The following is a 22,568-nucleotide window of genomic DNA, read 5'->3' on the forward strand; positions in this document are numbered from 1 at the left end:
GAGAGAGAGAGAGAGAGAGAGAGAGAGAGAGAGAGAGAGAGAGAGAGGGAGAACTAGAATGAATTCTCTTCTTTCTTTTTTCCTTTCTTTCTTTCTTTCTTTCACATACGCTTTTCCCTCCCTCTTTCCTCTCTCTCCCTCTCTTTCTACGTTCGACGTGCACGCGTGAACAAGCCGAGGCCTTAAAAATCCAAGTAATCGAGAAGTTGCGTGTGCCCTAGTTTCCTCTTCCTCGAACCCGAACTCGTCCGTACCATTTCTTCGGTATCGGTTTTGTGGCTGCGACGGAAGACACGGAGAACGAGAGAAAAAGAGACAAAGAGAAATAGAAAGAAAAAGCGTCGTCTACACCTACCTACTCGACGTTACCTCGTTTCCATCGCGTTTTCATTATTTCCATCGATTTCGTTCCATCCGCGCGAAAGACGATGGAAAGAGAGAAACGAACGAACCTCTTCGTCGCCTATTTTTCGAAACCTACTCGACTTATCTTCTAGCGAGTCCGTGCGATCGCTTTATTTCGTTACGAATTTGGGCATTCGTCAAAGTAGAAACAAAACGGCAGCAGTAGTACAGTGGGTATCAAAGGGGATGATAAATATAGAATTTTTAATAAAAAGAGAGAACGTTTTTGCGCGTTCGATTAAACTTTCGATGACTTGGAGGAGACTTTTCTAAAGAATCGTAATATTAATTCGACGTAAATGGGATCGAAATATCTCTCGCGAGATTATCGCGCTCGCGAAAGTTTCGCGCCGAGTTCGCTCCTCCTTCTCCTCGGTCTTCCTTAAATTTGCTCGGAAATTCTCGAGAGACGATATCACTTACAATTAGCATCGAGCTTCGCGCTATGTGATCTCGAAGAGAAGAAACGATAAGGAAAAGCGTCCTTCGCAGCGTTTTCTATAGATTCACGCGTAAGTAGAAAGAACGCGAACTTGGTCGATATCGAGCAGCGTTGTCGTCATTAGTTCGGTAATAGAATCGTCCTGAATTCGACGAGCTGGGAATTACTCGTTCGCTCGATTCCAATATCGAGCTGCCGCTGCCGTCGCTACTGCTGGTGCTGCTGGTGGCAGCACAGTTTCGTCCGTCTTCTTCCGCGTTGCTACGAAAGTTTCGCGACTGTCCGATCGTCCAAAACGTTCTTTACTATTTTTTTTCTTTCTTCTTCTTTTCTCCTTCTGTCTTCGATCATAGCACGCGTTCGAGTTAAGTCTGGTCGTAGTTATTAATATGCAACGGGAGACTGCGACTCCTAGAGGACGTTGATAACAAGACGCAAGATCTTTCGACGGAGTCGTGATCGTCCATACCGTTGGATGCTTTGTTTTATAATGGACCGTGAGCGAGAGAGAGAGAGAGAGAGAGTGCGCGAAGGATTTCCAACTTGGTAAACTCAACTTTCGTCTTTGTACCGTCGCTCGAGTACAAATTCCGTAATCGAATGGAAAAGATTTTTATGTTTGTTCGAGGTGTAACTTGCAATCGAAAGATATAGAGAAAAAAACATGCACCCTCGTTTCGTCGGATCCCTAGTCGCGTCTTTCGAATCGAAACCGAACACTGTGATATCTTCTCCGTGCACAAATTTGATTATAGCGCCAACCAGAATCGGCCTTTTAAACGAGCAAACATTGTCCGAGCGCTCGCCACCGGAGGCTACGTTCCCGTCGCATCGTCGGTCGGCCGAGTGCTAGCGGGGCTTTGTCGTACGGTAATGGCGGGGACACGCCGGAGCGTTTACGTATACGGGTTCGCGGCTGTACCTCTGGATCGTCGGCGAGTGCAATTTTATACTTTCCTTCTTTTTTCATTATTATTATTATTTTTTTTTTTTTTTTTTTTTTTTTTATTACAATCATACGTCGTAACAGCATTCAAACGTTTGCAGATCGCAGCGTACTTGCGACGAAAAAAGTTGAACGATCGGAATCGATCGAATCGATGCGCCGATACGTCATTTACGCGATTAGAATTATCGACGACGGATGCACCGAGGAGGAACGAAGATCCCGGTAGGCTTATTTCCTGTGAGAATAAAAAAGAGAACGATAATAATAATAATAATAATAATAATAATAATAAGAGAAAGAAATGGATAAGTCGGACGAATCACGAGCCGGTCGATCGTCGCAAAAGATACGTACGTTTCGTAAATTCCTTGGAAATTTATCGGTGACGCTCGACCCCGTCGATGCGAAGAGCCAGAAATATGACAAAGGAACGCGTTTCGATCGACAGTCCATTTTCTATTTTCTTCGAAACACGTTGACGTCGATTCAAGTTCTTGAGCCGTCTCATTACGATCGTCGTTGTATCAAAGTACGGTTCCGTTTCGTTACCGTCCGTACTTCTCTCGAGTGCGTTAGGAAAGCAGCTTTCGCCATTTCCTCGACACGTCGCTCGTATCCAAAAAGCACATAGGAGTTTTTATCAGCCGCGGGCTAACGGAAGAGCTCGCGCGAACCTTCGAAACGACGGTTTGCTCGTCTTAAGTGCCCATCCACCTATCTCGTTCTCCGACTGGAAGCAATCTCGTGGCGAGGGTGGCAAGGACAGGACATTCTTGCCCTATCCTCCTATTTTTTCCTTCTTTCCTCTTTCCTCCTCTTCTTTCCTTCTCCTTCTTTCTTTCCTGTCCCTTCCTACTTCTCCAGCTCCGGCCATTAGGCGATTCCCACTCGACTCGAGAACGTCGACAATAACGTTACCCCGACGCGACGTCGGCCATGGTCGTCGAGAACAAAGCTAGCGCGTTCTTGCAAATGCGTCCGATCTTATTAGTGGAAGAGAGAGGAAGAGAGAAAAGTTCCCTCCTTCTACGAAACGAAACCACGAGAAAGATTTTTATCGCATTTTTACGGGTCGTCGTGTCTGCTAGCAATATCGAATGTAGATTCGTACGGGGGACACACGCTCGAGCAATTTCACAAAACCTCCTCCTACGTTTCTTGCCTCGTTTTTCACCGTAGCCTTTATAATATTTTCCTATCGATCGAGCGAACGGGAAAAGTAACTTTCTGTCTGTTCTCGACGTCGCCCTTTCTGCGCGAGCGCGAGTATCTTTTTTCTTTCAAAGAATTCTCTCTTCGTTTTAATAAATTTCGTTGAAACCCGTGTGCGCGCTTGACGTTTTCGATAACGCCAAATCGTAAGAAAGATGCGATTAATATATGGATAAACATCAGAGGACGTGGTAAACCGGAAGACGACGGTTCTCGGCATCGACGAAGAGTTTCGTCAATTTTAATCGGCGAGCCGAGCGATTCGGCGAAAATTTTCATCGATCTCGCTTTTCGGCCAGTGAACGCGAACGCGAAATACGCCTGCGTATGTACGCTTACATAGGTGTACATAGACGTTAGACGTACATAGACGTCGTCCCTCGAACGAAATGCTCTAATTAAGTTCTTCTTTCACAGGACAAAGACCGACTCGCGCAGAAATTCGCAATTACCCGAACCGCGGGAGCGTCTCGCAAACGCGCGCTTGTAATTCAGCCCATCAAGACGACGACGTTTTCCGTGTCAAAAATATAACGAGTCAAAGCGTCGAGTTGGACGGGGCTTCGAGCTCAAAAGTCGGTCGCTACTGCTTTTCTCAGTTTTTCTCGCTTTTACGTTTCCACCATAGACACCTTTTCTCGCAGGGTTTCACGTCCGAAGAAAAGACGTTATTTTTTCAGCCGACAGCACTAAAAGTATTACGCTTGGAGTTTCGTAAGAAAATGTTCCTTGGGAGCACCGCACGATCCTCCACCGGCTGATTTCGTTGGGTGGCCGATCGAGGAGTCGCGACAGGTAAACCGTCGTCTTCGTAGACGCTTACATGGAAACGCACGTATACGACAATACGTACGTCGTATCCGTGGCAGCGCGTGATACGTCGTCGTAGCGACGGTTGCGCTGCTCGAGTGGACGCTACGAGAACCAAGGAGAGACAGAGACGGAGATACGGAGATGGAGGATTCGAGCTCGTGGGGTGGTATACGACTATGATAGTCCGTTGCATATTTCAGGATTCGCTCGCCGAGAGAGCTTCTCTCTCTCTCTCTCTCTCTCTCTCTCTCTCTCTCTCTCTCTCTCTCCTATCTTCTATCTTATGTCACAGCAAGAGAGGCGAAAGCTTCGTTATTTGGCCTGAAATCGGCGAATGCCTCCGAGGAACGTCATTAACGACGCCACCAAAGTTCACGCTCGTTCGACGGCATCACTTTCATTAAGGAAAATGGCTTCGGTACAATGAAATTTCTGACCAGCTATGCGCGCTCGGATCGTTCGAACCCATATCTTCTCTTGGTTCGTGATCGTGACACGAACGACGTTGGTCTATGCTTCGCGAGTTTCCCGATACTCCTCCCGATGACGTTCGCGATGATAGAGATAACAACGAGCGAGAAGGTTGGTTTTAATCGACGGGAACTGCGACATAGTTTCCGAGATGTTGGTTCAGCTTTAACGCGTCTTTCGCTCGGCTCTCTCTCTCCCTCTCACTCGGCTGCCTGCTGGATACTAGAATTACAAGCCGAGTCTTTGGGTTAGCGAACCCGTAGACGCGTTATTATTGCAACGAGATCCAACGAGCATTAAACAACGATAGAGGTCAACGAGATGCGTTCGCGCTCGTCGAAACGCTCCTCGCGGCGTGTTCGCGCTCTCGAACCGAGTAATCCGAGTCGAGTTTGCGGCCTCGAACCTGTCCCTCGTCGGATGGAATCGATAAAATGGCAAACGCGACGATCCAGATCGATCGCACGACTTTCCTACGTCTACCTGCTTGGTTGGGTTACGGGCTTAACTCCGAAGCCTTCGAAGTTTATATTATAATTCGCGTTTTATCTCTTCATCCGTTTAATTCGTCGTCACGTAATTTTCATTTCGAAAGGATATATGCAATATTCTTCTCCCTTTTCCATCGCGATTGACTTTTCACCGATAAAATTTCTATATAAACGCGATTGATCCTCCGTCGAGCGTGTTTCCTTTGCTCCAACTTTTTTTATTTTATCTAGTCGATAAACTGATATCACTGGCGTTATTAATCTCGTACCCTATTACCACGCGACGTTCGCCGCGCGCAAAATAATAATTTTTCACTTTTTTCTCCTTCTAGTTCGGTGGAAACTCGATTACCGAGTACCATTGTCAATCAGCGATCCATTGTCGCGCGACATCGGTAAAACGCGATGGTCGATGCTTGATAATTCAAACGCGTGGCTTACAATTACGTACTATGAAAATTTCATCTTCATTCTCATTCCAATTTTGAGACCATTCATCGTTGTATTAAAAAAAGGTATCGCTTTTCTTTGTTCCAGGTACGTAAACGAGATTGTCCGACGAGTCGGCCGTTTGCGGTAAGTCAACGATTTGTAAATTTAAAAAAGGATCTTTTGTACGTGTACCCTGTAACGTAAAGAGTATGTCTGCGAGAGATAAGAGAAAATTGTTCGACGCGATTCCGCGAACGAACGAAAGAACTTGAAAAAAGTTCGGTTGCGACTAGAATCGGTGTGTCCTATCGAATGTCGCGTGCGGTTGGGAGGAAAGACCACGCACGAAAAGAGAGCGTGCGTGAGACTATCGTAAGAATGATCGAATTACGAAAGAACGCGGTACGGCGTACGACGGTCGCAGATGAGCGAACGACTCGGAAACTTTCGTTCGAAAATCGAAGAGAGAGATTCTCTTTTTCGGAGAATTCGGTATTAAGAGTATTCTTCTCGTTCTCGATCGTTCGAGACTTAAAATCTACGACGATACCTACGAAACTAAAAGAGATTATTAAAAAACCGCTCGAGCTCTGCCGTGTCGTATCATCTTTGGCGAGAGACGCGCAAACTCGATGACACTCGAAGCCGGCCGAGATATCGCAACCTCTTTCGAAAGGTCCACCCTCGCTCGTTCTCCTTCTCCCCCTCTCTCTCTCTCTCTCTCTCTCTTTCTCGTCATCTCGTACTCGAGCCCCACGGTCCTTCATCTTCACCTTGCATCCCTCTTGGGGTTTCTACGAGCGAGTCCTCGTGCGCGTGTGCCACTTGGTAACAATGCATCTCTCGTCCCATCGAGTACCTTTTCAAAGAGAAAATCTATTAAAACGTCGTCGGTAAAACACCGAATCGTATCGTAGTTATGTGGGACAGAGCGCGTGGGCGGCACATTTCGAGCACATCCGAAGACTTAAAAACTTGAGACGGAGAAGGAGGGCACGATTTCAAAGGAAAGATTCTTTCAGCGTGCCCGATAATAGTTCGAGAAGAAGAGACTCGGATCGTTTATTATCGAGTCTAGCGATGTCTCGAAGTCGTACCTTCGAAGTAAAGTACTCGCGCTCGTTTTCGTAGGTACGTTACATTCGTATTGTACTCCTCGACGATAAGCCCGATTTTATCCTTTTATCCGTCCTATCTAACGGAGACGAAACTCAACGACGTAGACGGATATCCGTTGGAAGCATCGGTTGGAATATATCCGTTCGTTGGACGCGGCGAGTAGTACTTAGGTATCATGGTTTATAACGACCGATAACGAATCCCCGTTCGGTCATCTTCGGGAGAACGGCCGGTCCTCCGCGGAACGGCCATCCGGCCCAGCCGAAATTGCTTTGTCAATTTCAATCTGGAATTATTTCCTGTCGTAACGCCGACGGTAAACCGTCTCGAATGGAACGAGAGGGCTCGTGCGTAACGATTTCCTCTTAGCGAGTCGAATCGGTCCGATCGTCGTCAACAGGAAATTGCCTTAAGAACGATACACGGCGGCTCCGCCCTCTCTTTCTTTCGTTACGGAATCCTCGTTTTGATTCTACGAAAACTAGCGATTTTTTCCCTCGCTCGGTCCCCACGCGAGAGGGACGTAATAAAAAGGACATCGCCGTTATATTACCACGAACGATATCGCGATCACTAGGACATTCTTCATCGAAAGGAGGAAAGGTAGGAAGGCAGTGGTTGCTCCTCTTTCGCGTAATGCCTTCTCGACATCCTATTTCGGAGAAATTACATGCACCTGACGTGGACGGGTTTACGAAGATAATAAAACTGGGAGAAAAGAGAATTACGAGTTCCGCGAGTGAAATTGGCCGCGACAGAGATTTCCATCGTCGTGGAATCGTGGGTCGGAGCGCGAAGTCGATTTCTCTTCGAGGAGGAGGAGAAGGCTGGCAGCAGAGTTGGAGGGGAGAGGACAAAATAATGAAATCGAAGGGAGGGTGCGACGCTTAAACAACGTAATTCGTTCGCTCATTCGCGATATTAGACCGGATAAATCGAGAGCGATCGCCGAAAGTTGGCCATCGAAACGAACCAGTTGTCTCTTTACGTCGTATCTCCTTTACGAATTACTCCTTCTTGTTGAAACAAAGACGTCGCGAAATTAATCCGAATTTCGCGTATGTCGGATTTCTCGAGAGAATATCGCTCCGCTCGAGACATCTTTCCCTCTTTCTTTTTAATATTTCGACGGTAAGTAATTTCTCTTAAATGGAACATCGCTTTGGCATACGTATAAAATGCTTTTAAGGTTAATTGAACGAAATCGCTGGAATATCTGTTAACGCTAAGAAAGTTTCCCAGTTAAACTGAAAGAACTTGAAGAAAAATCTAAAACGCGTATTCGTCGTCTTAAAATCGCTAACTAGAAAAGTTCAATTAAATATTGGTTAAGACACTGATTGGAAGATTTTTTCTTGCCAAACAAGGGTAGATATTTCCAGGCGACACATCCTACCTAGCTCTCTTAAGATCGACCTACGAGAGAAAACAGGAACGAGGATATATCATATTTTAGTACTTAAACGAAGCCATCAGCGATATTTGTGCCATCCCTCGACACAATATAGAATCGATGCGAGATAGGACGGAGAATAGAATCGTTTGCCCTCCGGCTTCTTACTCCTCCCCTTTCCTCGCTGACATCGAAGGTACAAAAGCTTCGAAACGACACGAGTTTATGACGATTTCGATCGATCGGGTTGCGAACGTTTGAAGGTAAAAGGACGAGCTGTTCGAAATTCCTGATAACTACGACGACTCCATCAGAGAGTGCTGCCGCTATCCGTCGATTTACGTTTCGCTCGCGGCAGGATAGATCGACTCCGAGCTCGCGCGGACCCTTTTATCGAGACGTCTCTCCTTTCTCTCTCTCTCTCTCTCTCTCTCTCTCTCTCTCTCTCTCTCTCTCTCTCTCTCTATCTCGAGTTAGAAGAAAAAGAAAGGTCGAATGGAAAAAAAAAAGAATTTTCCATTCGAGCAAGAGATTCGGTCGATAAACAAAATTGCGAGGTAAGATTTGGAGATTCGGTGTATCGTTTCTCGGCATACGTTCCATCGAATCATCCTCAACGATTCGTTTCTCGTCGATATTCAACGTTTGGCAACTAGGACGCCTTCTCGAGTACATGGTAATACCGACTTTTCTCCTCTCTCTCTCTCTCTCTTCTCGTTTCCCGTTCGCGATTCGTTGCATAATTCACAACGCGTTGCGAGCTTGTCGAGAAGGAAAAAGAGGAACGATCGAACGACGAATTAAAGTGGTTTCGCGTGTACACCGAGGGTGTTTTGAAAAATGAAGAAGAAGAAGAATGCAACAAAGCAAAAAGAGGAAAAAGAGAAAAAAGAAGAGCGAGATGAAGAATACGTAGGTACATATATGCACCGGGTGTGTTGTATACGCGGGATGTCGTTCTTCGGGTACATACACATATGTATATATCTACTAGGAACGATACGATATTGCTCCCTGTTGCTCGTAAATCCCTATTTCAATATCCACTCGAAGGTAATTAATAACCGTGCGCGTGCGTCGTACCAAGTGTCGAAACCAACGAGGGAGAGATAAAGATAGATAGATACTATGGCAACGACGACGAGTAACAGAGAGAAAGAGGGTGAGGAGGTGGAGGGAGAGAGAGAGAGAGAGAGAAAAGACTACTTTCTCTGCTAGAATCAAAATTAATTTAGCAACGTTTTATAATACCATCGCCGCTCGACCGACCGGCCGAGCGATTTATGGGGACGATATTTTAGCCGTCGAATAGGGGTTGCCTGCGTTGCCGTGCTATGTTACCTGTAGTAGCGCGCTTAACGCAGGAGGAATCGTCCAAACGAGACATCCTGGTCGTTACACGTTTCTAGGTATACCGTTGTTAACGTCGGTGCGGTGACAGTGGCAAAAATCCGGGAGAAAACCGCACGAATCTCTCTCTTTCTCTCTTCCCTTTGTCCCTGCCTTTTCCCTATTTTTCTCTCCTTCACTTTTTCTCGCTCTCCTCGTTATTTCATTGCCGAGCTTTTTACCCGCGCATTAATTACCTTCTCCAAGGTAATTAGACTACCTCCATAGCGAAAATCGGAGGTCTAACGAATGAATTCTTCTTTCTACTCCTCTTCCTTTGCTTTTATTATCTTCGTTCGTTTCTTCGTACTCTTTTCTCTATCCTCCGCGTCGTGCAGGTACGCGCTATAATCATCGTCTAGGATTTTTTCTTTTCGCTCCTCCATAAGCACGCAGATGCAAGAGGAAAGCGAATTCGAACGAACCTTGATCGTAAATCAAGGATAAATTTCCTTTGGAAAATTATACGGCGTAATTTCAACATCCATCTCGGTTAACGGTATACGCGAGATCGTCGTTGTCCCGGGCTCCACTAATCTCTTTCAAGACGCATTGTCATAATCGCGGTAAATATTTCGCCTTGGTCTAAACGTGGCAGCAATCCTATTAGCGGCGGCCGACGCTGCGCGGCGCGACGGGAGGCGTCTTAATTGACGCGGACGCGTCTCGTTCGCTCGCCGACGACGACGATATTCCAAAGCTCGGTGCGTCTTCGAAAACGCGGCTTCCTTCTCAATTACGGAATAACGAGATTACCTCGGCTAGTCAGCCATCAACGTGCCTGTCCCTTCGATAATTATTTCTTTTCTTCTTCCTTTCGTACGGTTAACAACGGCGTCCTCTTGGCAACGACTCGTTCGCGTTTCGACGAAGGCGTTACCCGACGCGCTCGTTGCAGTCCGAAAAGAAATTTTCCTTCCTTAATAGCATCCACTTTGCGCAGCACAGTTCACGGATACAAAGAGGAAAGGACGAGGCATATTTGTTTCTCTTTGCGAGAAAACGGTAATAGAAAATGCAAAGAGCACGAGAAAGAGAGGTGGAAGCGTTGTTGGTACTTTGATTCGACGGACGAAGGAATAGACGAAAGTGATTCGATTCGACGAAACGAGAAAATAGAAAGGAGAACGATATAGACGAAAGTAGAAAAAGAACTCTCCGCGCGCGAGAATCGAACCTAAAGAGATTCCATAGGCGAACGTTAGGTGGTTGAATATGCATTATAGAGATTCGTCGGTCGTCGCCGAGGCGTAAAATTTCTCGATGCGTTTCCCCGGGGCATATAAAAATATCCTTTCTACTCGACGGGGCGGCGCGGAGCGACGATAGGAGCACGACGTTCAAGCATCGCTCTGGTGTTTCAGCCTCGATCCGCTCGGTCAATGTTTATTTAAACGAAGAATTTGCATTGTAAATTCACGCTTCTATAACGTTCCCCGCGAAGGGAGTAAGCGCGGAGGTGGACAAGGAGCACCGGGGGATCTCTCGTAGTGCTCGGTGTCGGTCACGGCGGAAGGCTCGAACGCGACTGTATTCGGCTAGGAGAGGCGAAAACTCGAATAAAATTGTCCACTCGAATTGGACGGGTTAATCAGCGAGAAGAGCGGCAGCGAGTGGACATCGTCGTCGTCGCGTTCGCGCAACTGCCACCGGACCGCTAACCCCGGCAGACGTTCTAAACAATTTTCGAGTTTTCAACGTCGGCGCTACGCTAAATTGCAGAGTACCATTAACCGGTACCACAGTGAGTAAACTCCAACGGCGGAGTAACTTCGTGCAAACGTAATATACCGGCTCTCGCGATCCCGACTTTTCTCTTTCGCCTTTCTCTCTCGCCTTTCTCTCTCTCTCTCTCTCTCTCTCTCTCTCTCTCTCTCTCTCTCTCTCTCTCTCTCCCATTTCAGGCCGCCTACCGCTTTTGCCAAGCGTTTCTTCTTTCCCCTCGTACGATCAAATCCGTCGAAAGAAAACTCTCTTTCTCTCTCTTTACGCAACTTGGACGCAATAAAAGAGATCAATTTACGAGGAGCTTCGATCAAAGATAGCGAGAACGTTGACGCTATCGAGAGAACGCGAGGGGCAATACTTTTTCCATCGGCTATCGATTATCGAGGTCGAGAGCATCGGGCAAGGCGCCGGAGGAAATTACACGAGACCGTCCTTATCGGTTCCTTCTACAAACCACGATCGTTCTCGGGTGGAAACGAAAGGAAGGAGAACGGGCGTTAGGTGGAAACAACTTGTAGCTCGATTCTCGGATACGTGACGTCCAACGGTAATGGACTGGCCCCGAGACCGGTTTACGGGTTCGACCGGGCTCATTTACTTTCCCAAAAACGGGGCTCGCCGAGGCGACGGAGGGAGTCGCGTCGCCTGGATCGATCGCACGAGAGAATAGACGCGAGCCGCGAGCGAGGATCAGAAAAAGGAGATCGAAATGACGATCGAAATGAGATCATCTTGCGCGTTCGCATTTATTTCCTCCTTCCCCTCTCGACTAACTCGATATCGCGCAATGTCGCTACCTGTCCCACGTTACTCCTCTCTTCGGCCAAGACGCAAGACGCACGACGCGTTATACGAGATCAGCGAAGCAGGCCGTCCCGCACGCGATCGATCTTTTTCACCGAATCTACTCCTCTTTCGCAAGCACGGCTTACGATTCGCAAGGAAATCCCTTCGGTAGATTCAATTACGAGTGCTTTCGTCGATAGAGTAAACCAAACGTTGAAACGTCGGTCTACAAATACCGATGAGTATCAATCGGATTTCCGTTTCCGTTTGGTTTAGAAGAAAACTTTGATTCTTCGATCGCCGTTCGGCCTCGAGGCTTCTTGTTGTTCGAACCTCGAGGCTTTTGTCATCGACTCGGACGGCCGGCTCCCCTCGCTTTTCCGATATCGCGAAACTTTTAAAAGAATTATTGGCCTCGAGTATACCACCTACGGGGCAAACGGCTCTCTTTCGTTTCGTTCGCCGGAACCCGTCGACTCCGTTTCTTTCCCCTTATTCCCCCCTCCCCCCCCCCTCTTCCGATTTTTCTTTTTCGTCGTCGAGTATTCTCCTCTATTTTCCTCGCTCCTCCATTTTCCTTTTCCTTAACTCCGCTTTCGAACGAACGAAAGAGCTTGGACGTTTCCCCGACTTTGTAAAAACTCGCGAATACGCAGGGCCCTCTGTTCGGTCAGGCGCAACATCGCCTATCGAACGCGTATCGGTCAGTCGGATGTTCCATGAAAGACCATGAAATAATTACTCTCCTGCGAAAACACCGCTGCTAAAAAGCTTTCCCTCGTTACCCTTCCTCGGAGTATGGCTCTGGATACATACGCTTATGCGCGCGCGTCCGTCCGGGTCTATGCAAGTCCATCCAGCGGCGTGGATTAGTTTCGTAGAAATTCGAAAATTCGATACTTGGGTATTTTCCAAAATGGAGAAGAGTCGAGAAAACGACCGAATGCTTTTCGATCGATCGTATCGAGTTTGCGAAACGAAGGAGATTATCGAGTACGAGGTGGAATCGCAAAGTCGATCCTATTATTTCGATTACATCAAACTTTCCCTCCTTAGTAGATTTACGATGTCATATTCGATTATAATAAAGCGATGACGGTCTCGAAAGAATGTTAAAACGTGGTCAGAAGTTAACGATCGAACGTCCGTAAAGTCTTGCGAATAAAAAGTTCGCAGGAGGAAGAATTTTAACGACGTCGACGTCGCCACGATCTCGACCGTAAATTTAGTTTCGTCCTTTTCACCATCGTTGTTAATAAATGTAACGTTGCTCTGAATATGTATGATCCTTTTGTGGACATTGTATATACCTGTACATAGACGCGTATAGAGTGTATTCAAGTCGGTGAGATATAACTGCGGAGGATCGTTCTAAAGCGGAATTGAATGAGAGAGCGAGGGGGGAGGGAGAGAGAGGGGGAAATAAATAACGCCGAATATCTACTCCGAGTGGATCTCTCCTTAAAAACTTTCCGGTGTGCTTCCCAAACTTGCATATTTTTTAAGCATAATATTTTTCTTTAACGCCAAGAGAAAAAAGATAAAACTAATACCGGTAATAAAAGTAGGAGGGATTTTTGTGCCGCGAGGAGAAACGAGCGACGTCGTCGAAAAGTTTGACTATCGATGCCAAGGAGATTTATGATCTCGACGTATACTTGCTAGTGTACTTCTCCGAGTAAAATACTACGACGACGACGACGACGAGTAATGCGATTTTGAGTTCGGCGCTTGTAAGTAAACGCGTGTAGGTGTGCACGAGCGAGCACGGATGTTCGCTCGCGCGTGCCTGCCGTAAGCATCGCGAAAGGGTCAGGTATCTAGGGAAGGTCCTTTGACCGGCTACCGCACGAGTCCGTCAGGCATGCGTGTGCTCATTTGCATGGATTAGCCGCTTGTGCGAGCTTTCGACGTAGACTTCTCCTCTACGTCAATGCGCATTAGCTTCGACGCAACCCCTCGCCTACGTGCCCTCTGTATGGGAATAGATTATTGCATAGATTTAACATTCCCGATGCGCTTACGCATACCGACAGAATCGACGGCTTCGCGAACGAGAAAAAGGCCCCGACGACGAAGGAACGAAGCGCCACCGACCAACTCGTACGAGATTTTACGATTCGATCGGGATCTCTGCCGAGTCGACTTTAACGCGTCGTTGCGATCGGTGGCTCTTTTCCGTTTTGACTTTTTCCCGACAAACGTTGCGAGCAACGTGCTATTTCATTTCGTTTCGTTCGACGTGGCTCTTACAAAAAGACGTAGCCCGGACGCGTTTCAAACGAACCGATTGTACTCGACGAGAGTACAAGATCGCGAGTAATTTGGAGTTCGCTTGTCGCGTCGTTGCCGGACAAAAGGCAGTAGCGGTACAATAGCCGCTTTGTTTCCTTGTCGGTTTTAAACGCATCGCCAGGAAATGAGGTCTAGCCTCTCAAATATATTCGATTCGTCTCGTCTCGTTTCGTTTCGTTTCGTTTCATTTCGCTTGGTTCAGAACTAGGCGCAGATACAGAGTCGAAGAATCTTTTTCGCAAACGAAATGGCCTCGGTTCGTTCTCGTATCTCCTATCTCGTATCTCTACTAACAAGGCCTCGATATCGTGTATGTACCTACCTACCTATCTAGCTGCCTGGCTGCCTACCTACCTACCAACCTACCTACGTGTATTTTATCTCTCCGCCGCGCCAGCTCGCGTGCACACGGTTAATAGCCAATAGCGGTAGCCTCTTTCGATCGAAAATACAAAGCTTGTCATTGAGCCGCTACGAATTTATAGCATTCCGATTGTTTCGCAAACAGCGTTACCGGTATGGATCCGAGTATATCTAATCGCTTATCTATGTACTATGTTTCAAAATTACGTTATCGTTTTAAAACTCGAACGGAGGAACGTAAAGCGACGCGATCGGTTTGGGTCAACGACAAATCGTTCGTACCAAAGTCGTATAACTATGCTTTCCTACGAAATCCAAGAAAAGACAAGAAGGAAGGAAAGAAAGAAAAAGAAAAGAAGCGAGGAAGAGGATCCAAATTCAAAGTAGCATCCTGTGCCAAATCGTAAAATTCTTAATATCGCGTAAATTCTTACTATTAGTTTCGATCAAAGCGAGTAGCTCGATAGCTTATCGCATAAATTTAACGTTCCTGGAACGTTTACCCAGCTACGTACACTTTGCTTGTCCGGCGTAAGTTACATAAACCCAAAGGCACAAAGGTAAACCAAAGGCGGACGAACCAGCGACAAACGTTGATTGAATTCCGAACTTCCGTTTATCTGGCGCGCAGCATCCTTCTGAGCCGACGCATACATGGCCCCATACGTAATCCTTCTCTTTCATCGTTACCCCGCGTCGGTCTTTGATTATTAAACGATTACGATCGCGCCGACGTAAAGACCCGTCCTCGTATTACTGTATTTTCTTCCTTCGAATTAATACGAAACGACGGGTTAACGAAGATTTTACTTTCGCGGAAATTAATTAAGCCTGCTTTTCAAAGTTCCTCGAGGAGCGTCGTCGATGGGAGAGTGGTTACGTGGTTAGCGGACTTTGCTAGAAGAGAAAGGGAAGAAATAGCAAAGGCGGACTCGCACCGATGAATATTCATATATTATAATCGAGCCTCTCTCTTTTTCTTATCGGACGAGCTAGACGTCGTGCGTGCACGACTTTCTTTCTCGCCTTTTTCCCTCTTCGACTCTTGCTCTCGTCGACTCCTCGTCCTCGTTCTCCCGTGTTTTCCCGTCCTTCCCTCGAACCGAAAGACTACGGACTTTGATGCATGCCCGAACGAGGCAAGAACCTCGTTAACGTTCGCGAGTCCAAACGAATCATTTATCACGCCGTCGTTCACAGATTACCAGTTATCCTTCGAAGAGCAGCAAATTCGATAAAACGGAAAAACAGGAAAATATGGGAAACCGGAGACGCAACCCCGTCCTCTATGCCTTTCGATTAATTAATGCCCCCGATGTAGCCGAGAACTCTCCGTGGTGGGAAAACTGCATAAAACAAAAGTAGAAGTCGGTTGTGCGAATGAATCGAGAGTGGTTAGTAGCGGGAGGGTAGCGAAGGGTGCTTTCGAGTCGGCCGCGTAACGAGCCGATATCTCCATCGGTGTACTTCAGGGACGCTGAATTATACGGCACAGAGACGGATAAGAAAGTCGAGTGGCTCGGCGAATCGCTCGGCGGACCGATCCATCCGACGTATAACGCGCGTACGGTACGCGCGCACCTTCCGCGGCTCCCACGAGCGTACGCGATACAGAGAATGTCAAATAAATCGAACGAATGAAAAATAAAACAAAAAAAAAAGCAAAGAAGACGAGTCTTCCTCGAGATTCGATCGGAGCAGAATCGACCTAACGAATTAGCGATCGATCGACGGAGTCCTTCTCGATCCTACGTCGCTTTCCATCGTTTCGGTTTTCGTTCTACCGATCGTCTCTTTTCTTTTTTCTTTCTATCTTCGACGACGTTGATCGTTCTATAGAGCGCGTAAAGTTAGGAACGTACGCGCGTAACGCCGACCTCTTCAAATCCTTCAACGCTACCGCTTCCGCTCTGTTCGAAGAATGGAAACGAAAGACATCGAGGATCGTTACGTTTCGTTACCGGGTCAAGTGGATCCCGTTAACGAAGCGCTACTCTTAGCATTCAAATCGCACCGTAATGATCCGCTCTTTTTTCCTCTCTTCAACCCTTCTACCCTCGTCGTCCTTCCTCTTTTATTCATCCGACTCTTTTACAATTCCGGTGTCATCGCAAGGGTGTTTGCTCCGACAATTATCTCGTTTCTTTTTTTCCGCGCGAACGACGCGACGAAAAGTCGAGACTTTTGACTTTTCGAAAAAGTCAACGAACGATCCGCTACGTGGATGGTACCTGCTCTCGGATCTATTCCGAGCGAACACGACTTCATACGTTCGCTTGTAGTCGACCATTCCGTACTATCTTATCGAATCGATCCAACGAAAATCCAACTATCGCGTCTACGTATTTCGGAGACCGAAAAAGCAAATCATTGTCCGGGTTCCCGGATTTCCTCGGACTCGTACGCGGATCCCCTAATATCGTTTTTAATCGGTTCACCGCGATAATGGAGTAATTATTGTTCCGTTCTCAGCTGTTGCAATTTTATGCATATGAGAACGAAGGGTGCGCGACGCTCTTCGCGCTTTTGTTTATCCCCGAATTATTTCGTTGTCCGACTCGAATACGCGCGAGACCATTAAATATTTAACGTCGTGGTAATTACTACCTACGCGTACGTTGCTCGACCACCGATCGCATCGAACGAGATGGTTTACCGATATCGCGCACGAAGAAAATATACGCGCGAATTAATCGAAACGATACGAAATAAGATAGACATTTGGATTCGGTCGCTATTTTCGTTCTTACGATATCCATTTCTTTTCGACATCTTTCGATCCCTCTCCTCCGAGCTTACCTAGCTCGAACGCTTCCCGCTCGCTCGTCCTTCCTTCTCCTCGTAGAGTCGACGCGATTCTTCGTTCCAACGATCTTCCCAAAGTTGTTCGACGTAACAAAGTGTTACCTAACGACCGATCTTTTCGACGCAGACAAAAACAGGAATCGATCGACGATTAATTTGTACGATACAGCAGGAAAACACGAGTTCGTTCTATTCCCTAAACGATCCGCGATCGTGATATCGTTGCGAAGAAAGAAGAAGGAGATTCTATAAAAAGAAGCGAGAAGAGGAAAAGGAATTTCTTTCCCGATTAGACGGAATCGGTGGGTGGATTCGTTTCGTCGTTTTCTGCTAAACCGCCGAAGAGACGAGAGCCGGCTTTGAGAAAAGAGAGAGGGGAGAGAAAGCTCCTCGTGCAACTCGAATTAGCCCGCTTCGTATTTTTCCTCGCGATCGCTCTCACCTTCTTCCCTCCTAGTAATCTTTTTAACCAGACTCCTCTCGTCTCGATCGACTTTTCGACCATCTCTCGAGTAATCCTTTTACCCACTCTCTCCTACAGCGGGTAACAATGAAAAAGGAAGAAACCATCAGCGATGCTCGCGACGACGCCGGTGGTTCGCGTCTCTGGTTGCCGACTAAAAGCTCCGGGGAACTCGGACCTAGAGTGCCACCTTTTTATCAATTTGCGAGTAACCAGAGAGGGAGCGAGCGAGCGAGACAGAGAGAGAGAGAGAGAGAGAGAGGCTGTTTGCGGCTTAGCACGGTATAACGTTTGGAGTATATACCAGTTACCTTTTCCACGGCATATAACAAAGTCTGAAAATAACTAAATCGCCACGGCCGGTAATAAATTCGTTCGACGATTTTATTCTCACTCGTAAATCTCGTCGTCCCATTCACGGCGAAAGCCATGCCTCCGTTCGACGAGTTACTCGACGACGCTTTCATCCGAGACGAGAACGAGACAGTTGTAAAACCAATAGTTTACTCGCAAACCAACGGCGTAAATCAACGAATTAATACTCGTTACAAGTTTTCTTCGTCCCTCTCGCGATTTTTAGCCGTTAAGCGCGAGAGAGATTTGCATTTAATCCGGCGAATTCGTATAGGCGTCGCTCGTCCTTTCCTCGTCGTATCTACGCGCCGTTACGAATTACAAAGTTTTCGCACGCGATCGCTACGAGTCGATAAAGCTTACGGTCGGATTCTTCGACGTTGATCGATATTACCCTATATAGCTGTACGATATAAATGGGAAGAAAATCGCGCGGCTCCTCCTACGTCCTCGCCTAGAAAATATAATACTTATTGTTCGAAGCCACGATGGCGTATTTAAAGTTTCATAAACATTTATTATTCCATTGACATTAACGTTAATAATATTACTTTTTCTCGTCATAGAGTAGATTTCTAAACGAGCCAGCGCGCGTACCCTACCCGTCGTCGTCTCCCGTCGTAACAAAGCATTTCTTTCGTATCGCTAGGTTCCCCGACGTAGTAGTTTATTTTTCAATGGTACCACGAGAGACGTAAATAACGCGAGGACGCGCCGCGTGGGTGTGGCATAATACCGTACGCCACCATCCTTCCTCTCTTCTGCTCTCTGGCACCTCCGTGCAACCTATAGACAGTCGAAAGTGTAGCATAATGCCGTACGTCCTCGTATAATATACGGGCGGTTGAAAAGCCGAAGAAAAAGGAGGGAAGGAAAGAAGCGAAACGGGTTCGTACGGGACACGAGGAAAGATTCTTCTTCGTCGGTCGCGCGGGAAGAGCAAAAGCTAAATAAATCTCGTCGCGTCGGCGAACTCGTATTATTTTCGATCTTCCTTTCGCTCTTCCGCTCTCTCTCTCTCTCTCTCTCTCTCTCTCTCTCTCTCTCTCTCTCTCTCTCTCTCTCTCTCTCCTGCCGATAGCGCATTCGTTTTAACGACCATCGGTACGTCGAGCTGGATGAAATTCAGCGCGTTCGCTCGTTCCCGACGAGGATTCCTTTAGAAACATAATAATTAACGTTTCCGAATATGAGAAAGCGATTCGTTTAGTTTTCAACCGTTTATCGCGAACGATTTGTTTCGCGCGACGCCAATAAAACTATTTTTCATCTACATATATTTACGACATATTTACGAGAGCGGGAAATAAAAGAGAAGAATGGAAAAGAGAGGGAAACGATAGATTCGAAATTACGCAACGCTTTACTCGTCTTCCATTCGTCGTCGACGGCGAATGCGGTCGGCGCGTAACACGATCGACCGGTCGCTCCGCTTCGCGCATGATCCCACTTTTACGATTATGCGCATAACTCGTGTATTACGGAACGATCTAAGCGGAATCGAGAATCATGCCGATACATCGAGCGTCGGACGCGCGTTCGCCCGCATCTTTCACGAGAAACTACCTCCTCCTCCTCCTCCTCTTGTCCTTGTTACATCTTACATTTTATAGTTTCAGGAAACAAGGTACATTGTACGAATCGCTCGCTTCGTTATTTTCGTTCTAACGTACTTTAGATTCTTTCGAGTTGCCGTCCTATTCGTACATATACGTCGTAGTCGTGCTATTTTTTTCGTTAAAATCGAAACGGAAAAATATCGTTTCCGGGAATATCGCCCGTTACGCATCGAAAACTATTCGGATCGCTAGAAAAGGTCGCGCTACGACGGAAGACTATCGCTACGTAATAAGGCTTTACTTTCGACTTTCTTTGCGTTAAATAATTGTAATTATCATCGGACGTCGGCGTAATCGTTGTTAGACGACGCACGACACCAATCGCGACTTTGAATAGGTCGACTTTAAGCGTCGCAGTCGTATCGACTTTGCTAGACGTTTTTCTTTATTCTTTACAAATTGAGTCCAGACAACTACGATTGCAACGCTCTTCGTCTCCTAGAGCACAATGTACGCGTTACTCCGTTCTTTCCTTTACCCTGCGTCTCTTTTACTCGTCTTTATCATCTCTCTCTCTCTCTCTCCTCCCCTCTACTCTTCTTTTCGTCGTCCCTCATTCAGAATCCGTCTGAATGGCGAAACAGCTTGAGCGGGTTTCCAACTGCGCGTCAAATGCAAACGTATGCAAAAAGAGTATTTTTCAGAGGCGACAAAGAATACGACGAGGGGGAGAGGGAGAGAGAGACGAATAAGAGTACGATCAATTAACTTATCACTGTCAAGATCATGAGATTCGTAGAATTTTGAAGAAGAATCGAATATACGTCGTAACGTCGCGACGATAGAGACACTTATAAGGGAGCGTATATTACGATTGTACCTTAATCGATGTAACTACTCTATTCCTCGCGACCTCGAGAAAAAATCGATTTCGCCCGATCGAGGAAGATCGGAGAATACCGATTCGAACTCGGTTCGTTAAACGTTTCTCTATTCGCACACGCGCGCGCTCGCGTAGACGCATAAAAACACAAAAGGAGGAAGCACACTCTGCGTCCTTTTCCACCTCTCTCAGGATCTCGTCTGTCGTGGTCTGGCGAGACCACGTAGTAACGTCGTTTTTCAGCTCTCCTCTCTCTCTCTCCCTCTCGCTGCCCCCCTCTCCTTCCCCGCGACCTCTCCTTCCATGGCTGGCAGTCCCTCGCATCCTCCAGGTTGGATCATCGTCTTTGTTCGTCTCACTCTCGCTTTCCTATCTCTCTACCTTCCCCTAAGCAGCCTTTCTCTTTCTCTCTCGTAAACACGTAGCCGCCTACGTAACTTGCACGGTGTGCAAGTACGACCGTAGTCGTAGACGCGCACACACGTAATCGCCCATGTGTCTCGAGTTAGATGTGTCGGGCCTTCGTGCCGCAGCGTGTAACACACAGAAAGGCGCACTCGTTCGGAGGAGTGCGGATGCGGAGTACATACGGAGTCGAGGGTACGGACGACAGTGCCGCGTACACACCACGCCGTTCAACACGAGCGTTGAGTGTTGGGTCGTGCGTCTTCTCGCGTTCCTCTCTCTAACGAAACATTTTCTTCTCTCTCTCTCTCTCTCTCTCTCTCTCTCTCTCTCTCTCTCTCTGTCTGTCTGTCTGTCTGTCTGTCTCTCTCTCTCTCTCGCTCTCTTTCTATCTATCTCTGTCTCTCTCTCTCTCTCGAATTCTTTCTTATCCGTCCGTCGTGCCGTCTTCTTCGAGCGTCGCGTTTTTCGCTCCGCCGCTCAGACCTTTCCTCGAGAAAAAGCGCTCTACTTGGTTTTACTTCCGTTGAGACAGGATCGTGAGTTTTATCGGAAATAAAAAGAAAGGAAGAAATGGAGAGAGAGAGAGAGAGAGGGAGAGAGAGAAAGGCCGCGCGAGCCCTAAAAGGATCAAAGATTTAGTAGTTGGCTCGTGTATCTCTTCCGCGAAGAAGGAAGGATGAATTTAAAGACGAGCTCGATCGATCGATCGAAGAAACGAACGTCGACTTTGTCGTGAAACTCGTCGGAGCTCGTTCGAGAGGTGACCAAAGCTATAGGAAATTGTGTAGGGTTGCTTCGAGAGGGAACCGAGTTATACGGGAGATGAACGGGAAGATCAACGAAGATAGGACGAGGAGAGTGGTGAAACGTCGTCGAGCGGAAAAGTCTGTGGATTCCTCGTTGAAGCTTCGTCTGCGAGCCGAAGGAAGAAACGATACGTGAAATCGATCGTTTGAAACGTCACGAGAGTGAAAAGATGTAACGAGAAAAGTGCGCGATGACGCGTCTGGGAGTGCGCGCGGCGACAAACGTTCCGAACGTTCGATTCGAAAGTGGCGCCTCGTTTAAAAGCCGCCAATTTCTACGAGTTTACGATATTCGACGCGAACGCGTTCTTGGATCTTGGGACGAAGCCGGTGCAACGAGCTCTCTCGGGAAACTCTTTGAATCTGCCTGTACCGAGAGTATTCGACGTCGAAAGAGCCCGCACATTCTTACTCGCGTTGCTGCACGTGATTACGTGCAAAAGCTTGGTAGGATTAACGCGCAGAGAGGGTCGCGATCGATATTAGCTCATTGTTCGAGCCCCTACAGAGACGTTTCCTTTCCAATGGTTATAGAGAAGCATCGATAAATTTCACAGAATTCCAACCTACTTTGACTAACTTTTGAATGCATCTGATATTAACCTCGCGGCGTGTGACTAACGATGTCTCGAGACGATCGACGATTCCGCGTGAATTCGTACGTTTACCTCGTACTTTGGAATCGACTTAACTCGACTTAACTCGAGTCAAAGCGTATCCACTCGTCGAAGAAGAAATTATATTTGCTCTCTGCAAATACGCGTTCGACGCTAGAAACGTCGAACGTAGAAATCGATTCGTTTAGAAATTTGGACGACTCTGTCGAGAAAGTATCGCCGTTCGGATACGTTTGCTTTAGCTTCTTTCGAGAGACGCGCCAACCGTAACGCTGGAAGTCGCGCTACGTTCGTCGCCACATAGATCGGTTTATCTTGTCCCGAGTTTCTCGAAGCACAGAGAGAGAGAGAGAGAGAGAGAGAGAGAGAGAGAGAGAGAGAGAGA

The 22,568-nt window shown here is 47.2% G+C and overlaps 1 protein-coding gene across 1 annotated transcript in view; it reads left to right on the forward strand.

The window, feature by feature from the left end:
- LOC122632796 (dystrophin, isoforms A/C/F/G/H) overlaps positions 1–22,568 on the forward strand; it is a 223,326-nt gene that overhangs the window by 132,741 nt on the left and 68,017 nt on the right. Inside the window, exon 40 of the mRNA XM_043819988.1 lies at positions 5,321–5,359. Within this exon, the coding sequence (XP_043675923.1) occupies positions 5,321–5,359 (39 nt within the window). The remainder of the gene's footprint in view (positions 1–5,320; positions 5,360–22,568) is intronic.

This window comes from Vespula pensylvanica, chromosome 11 (genome assembly GCF_014466175.1).
Source record: "Vespula pensylvanica isolate Volc-1 chromosome 11, ASM1446617v1, whole genome shotgun sequence".
Classification (NCBI taxonomy): Eukaryota; Metazoa; Arthropoda; class Insecta; order Hymenoptera; family Vespidae; genus Vespula; species Vespula pensylvanica.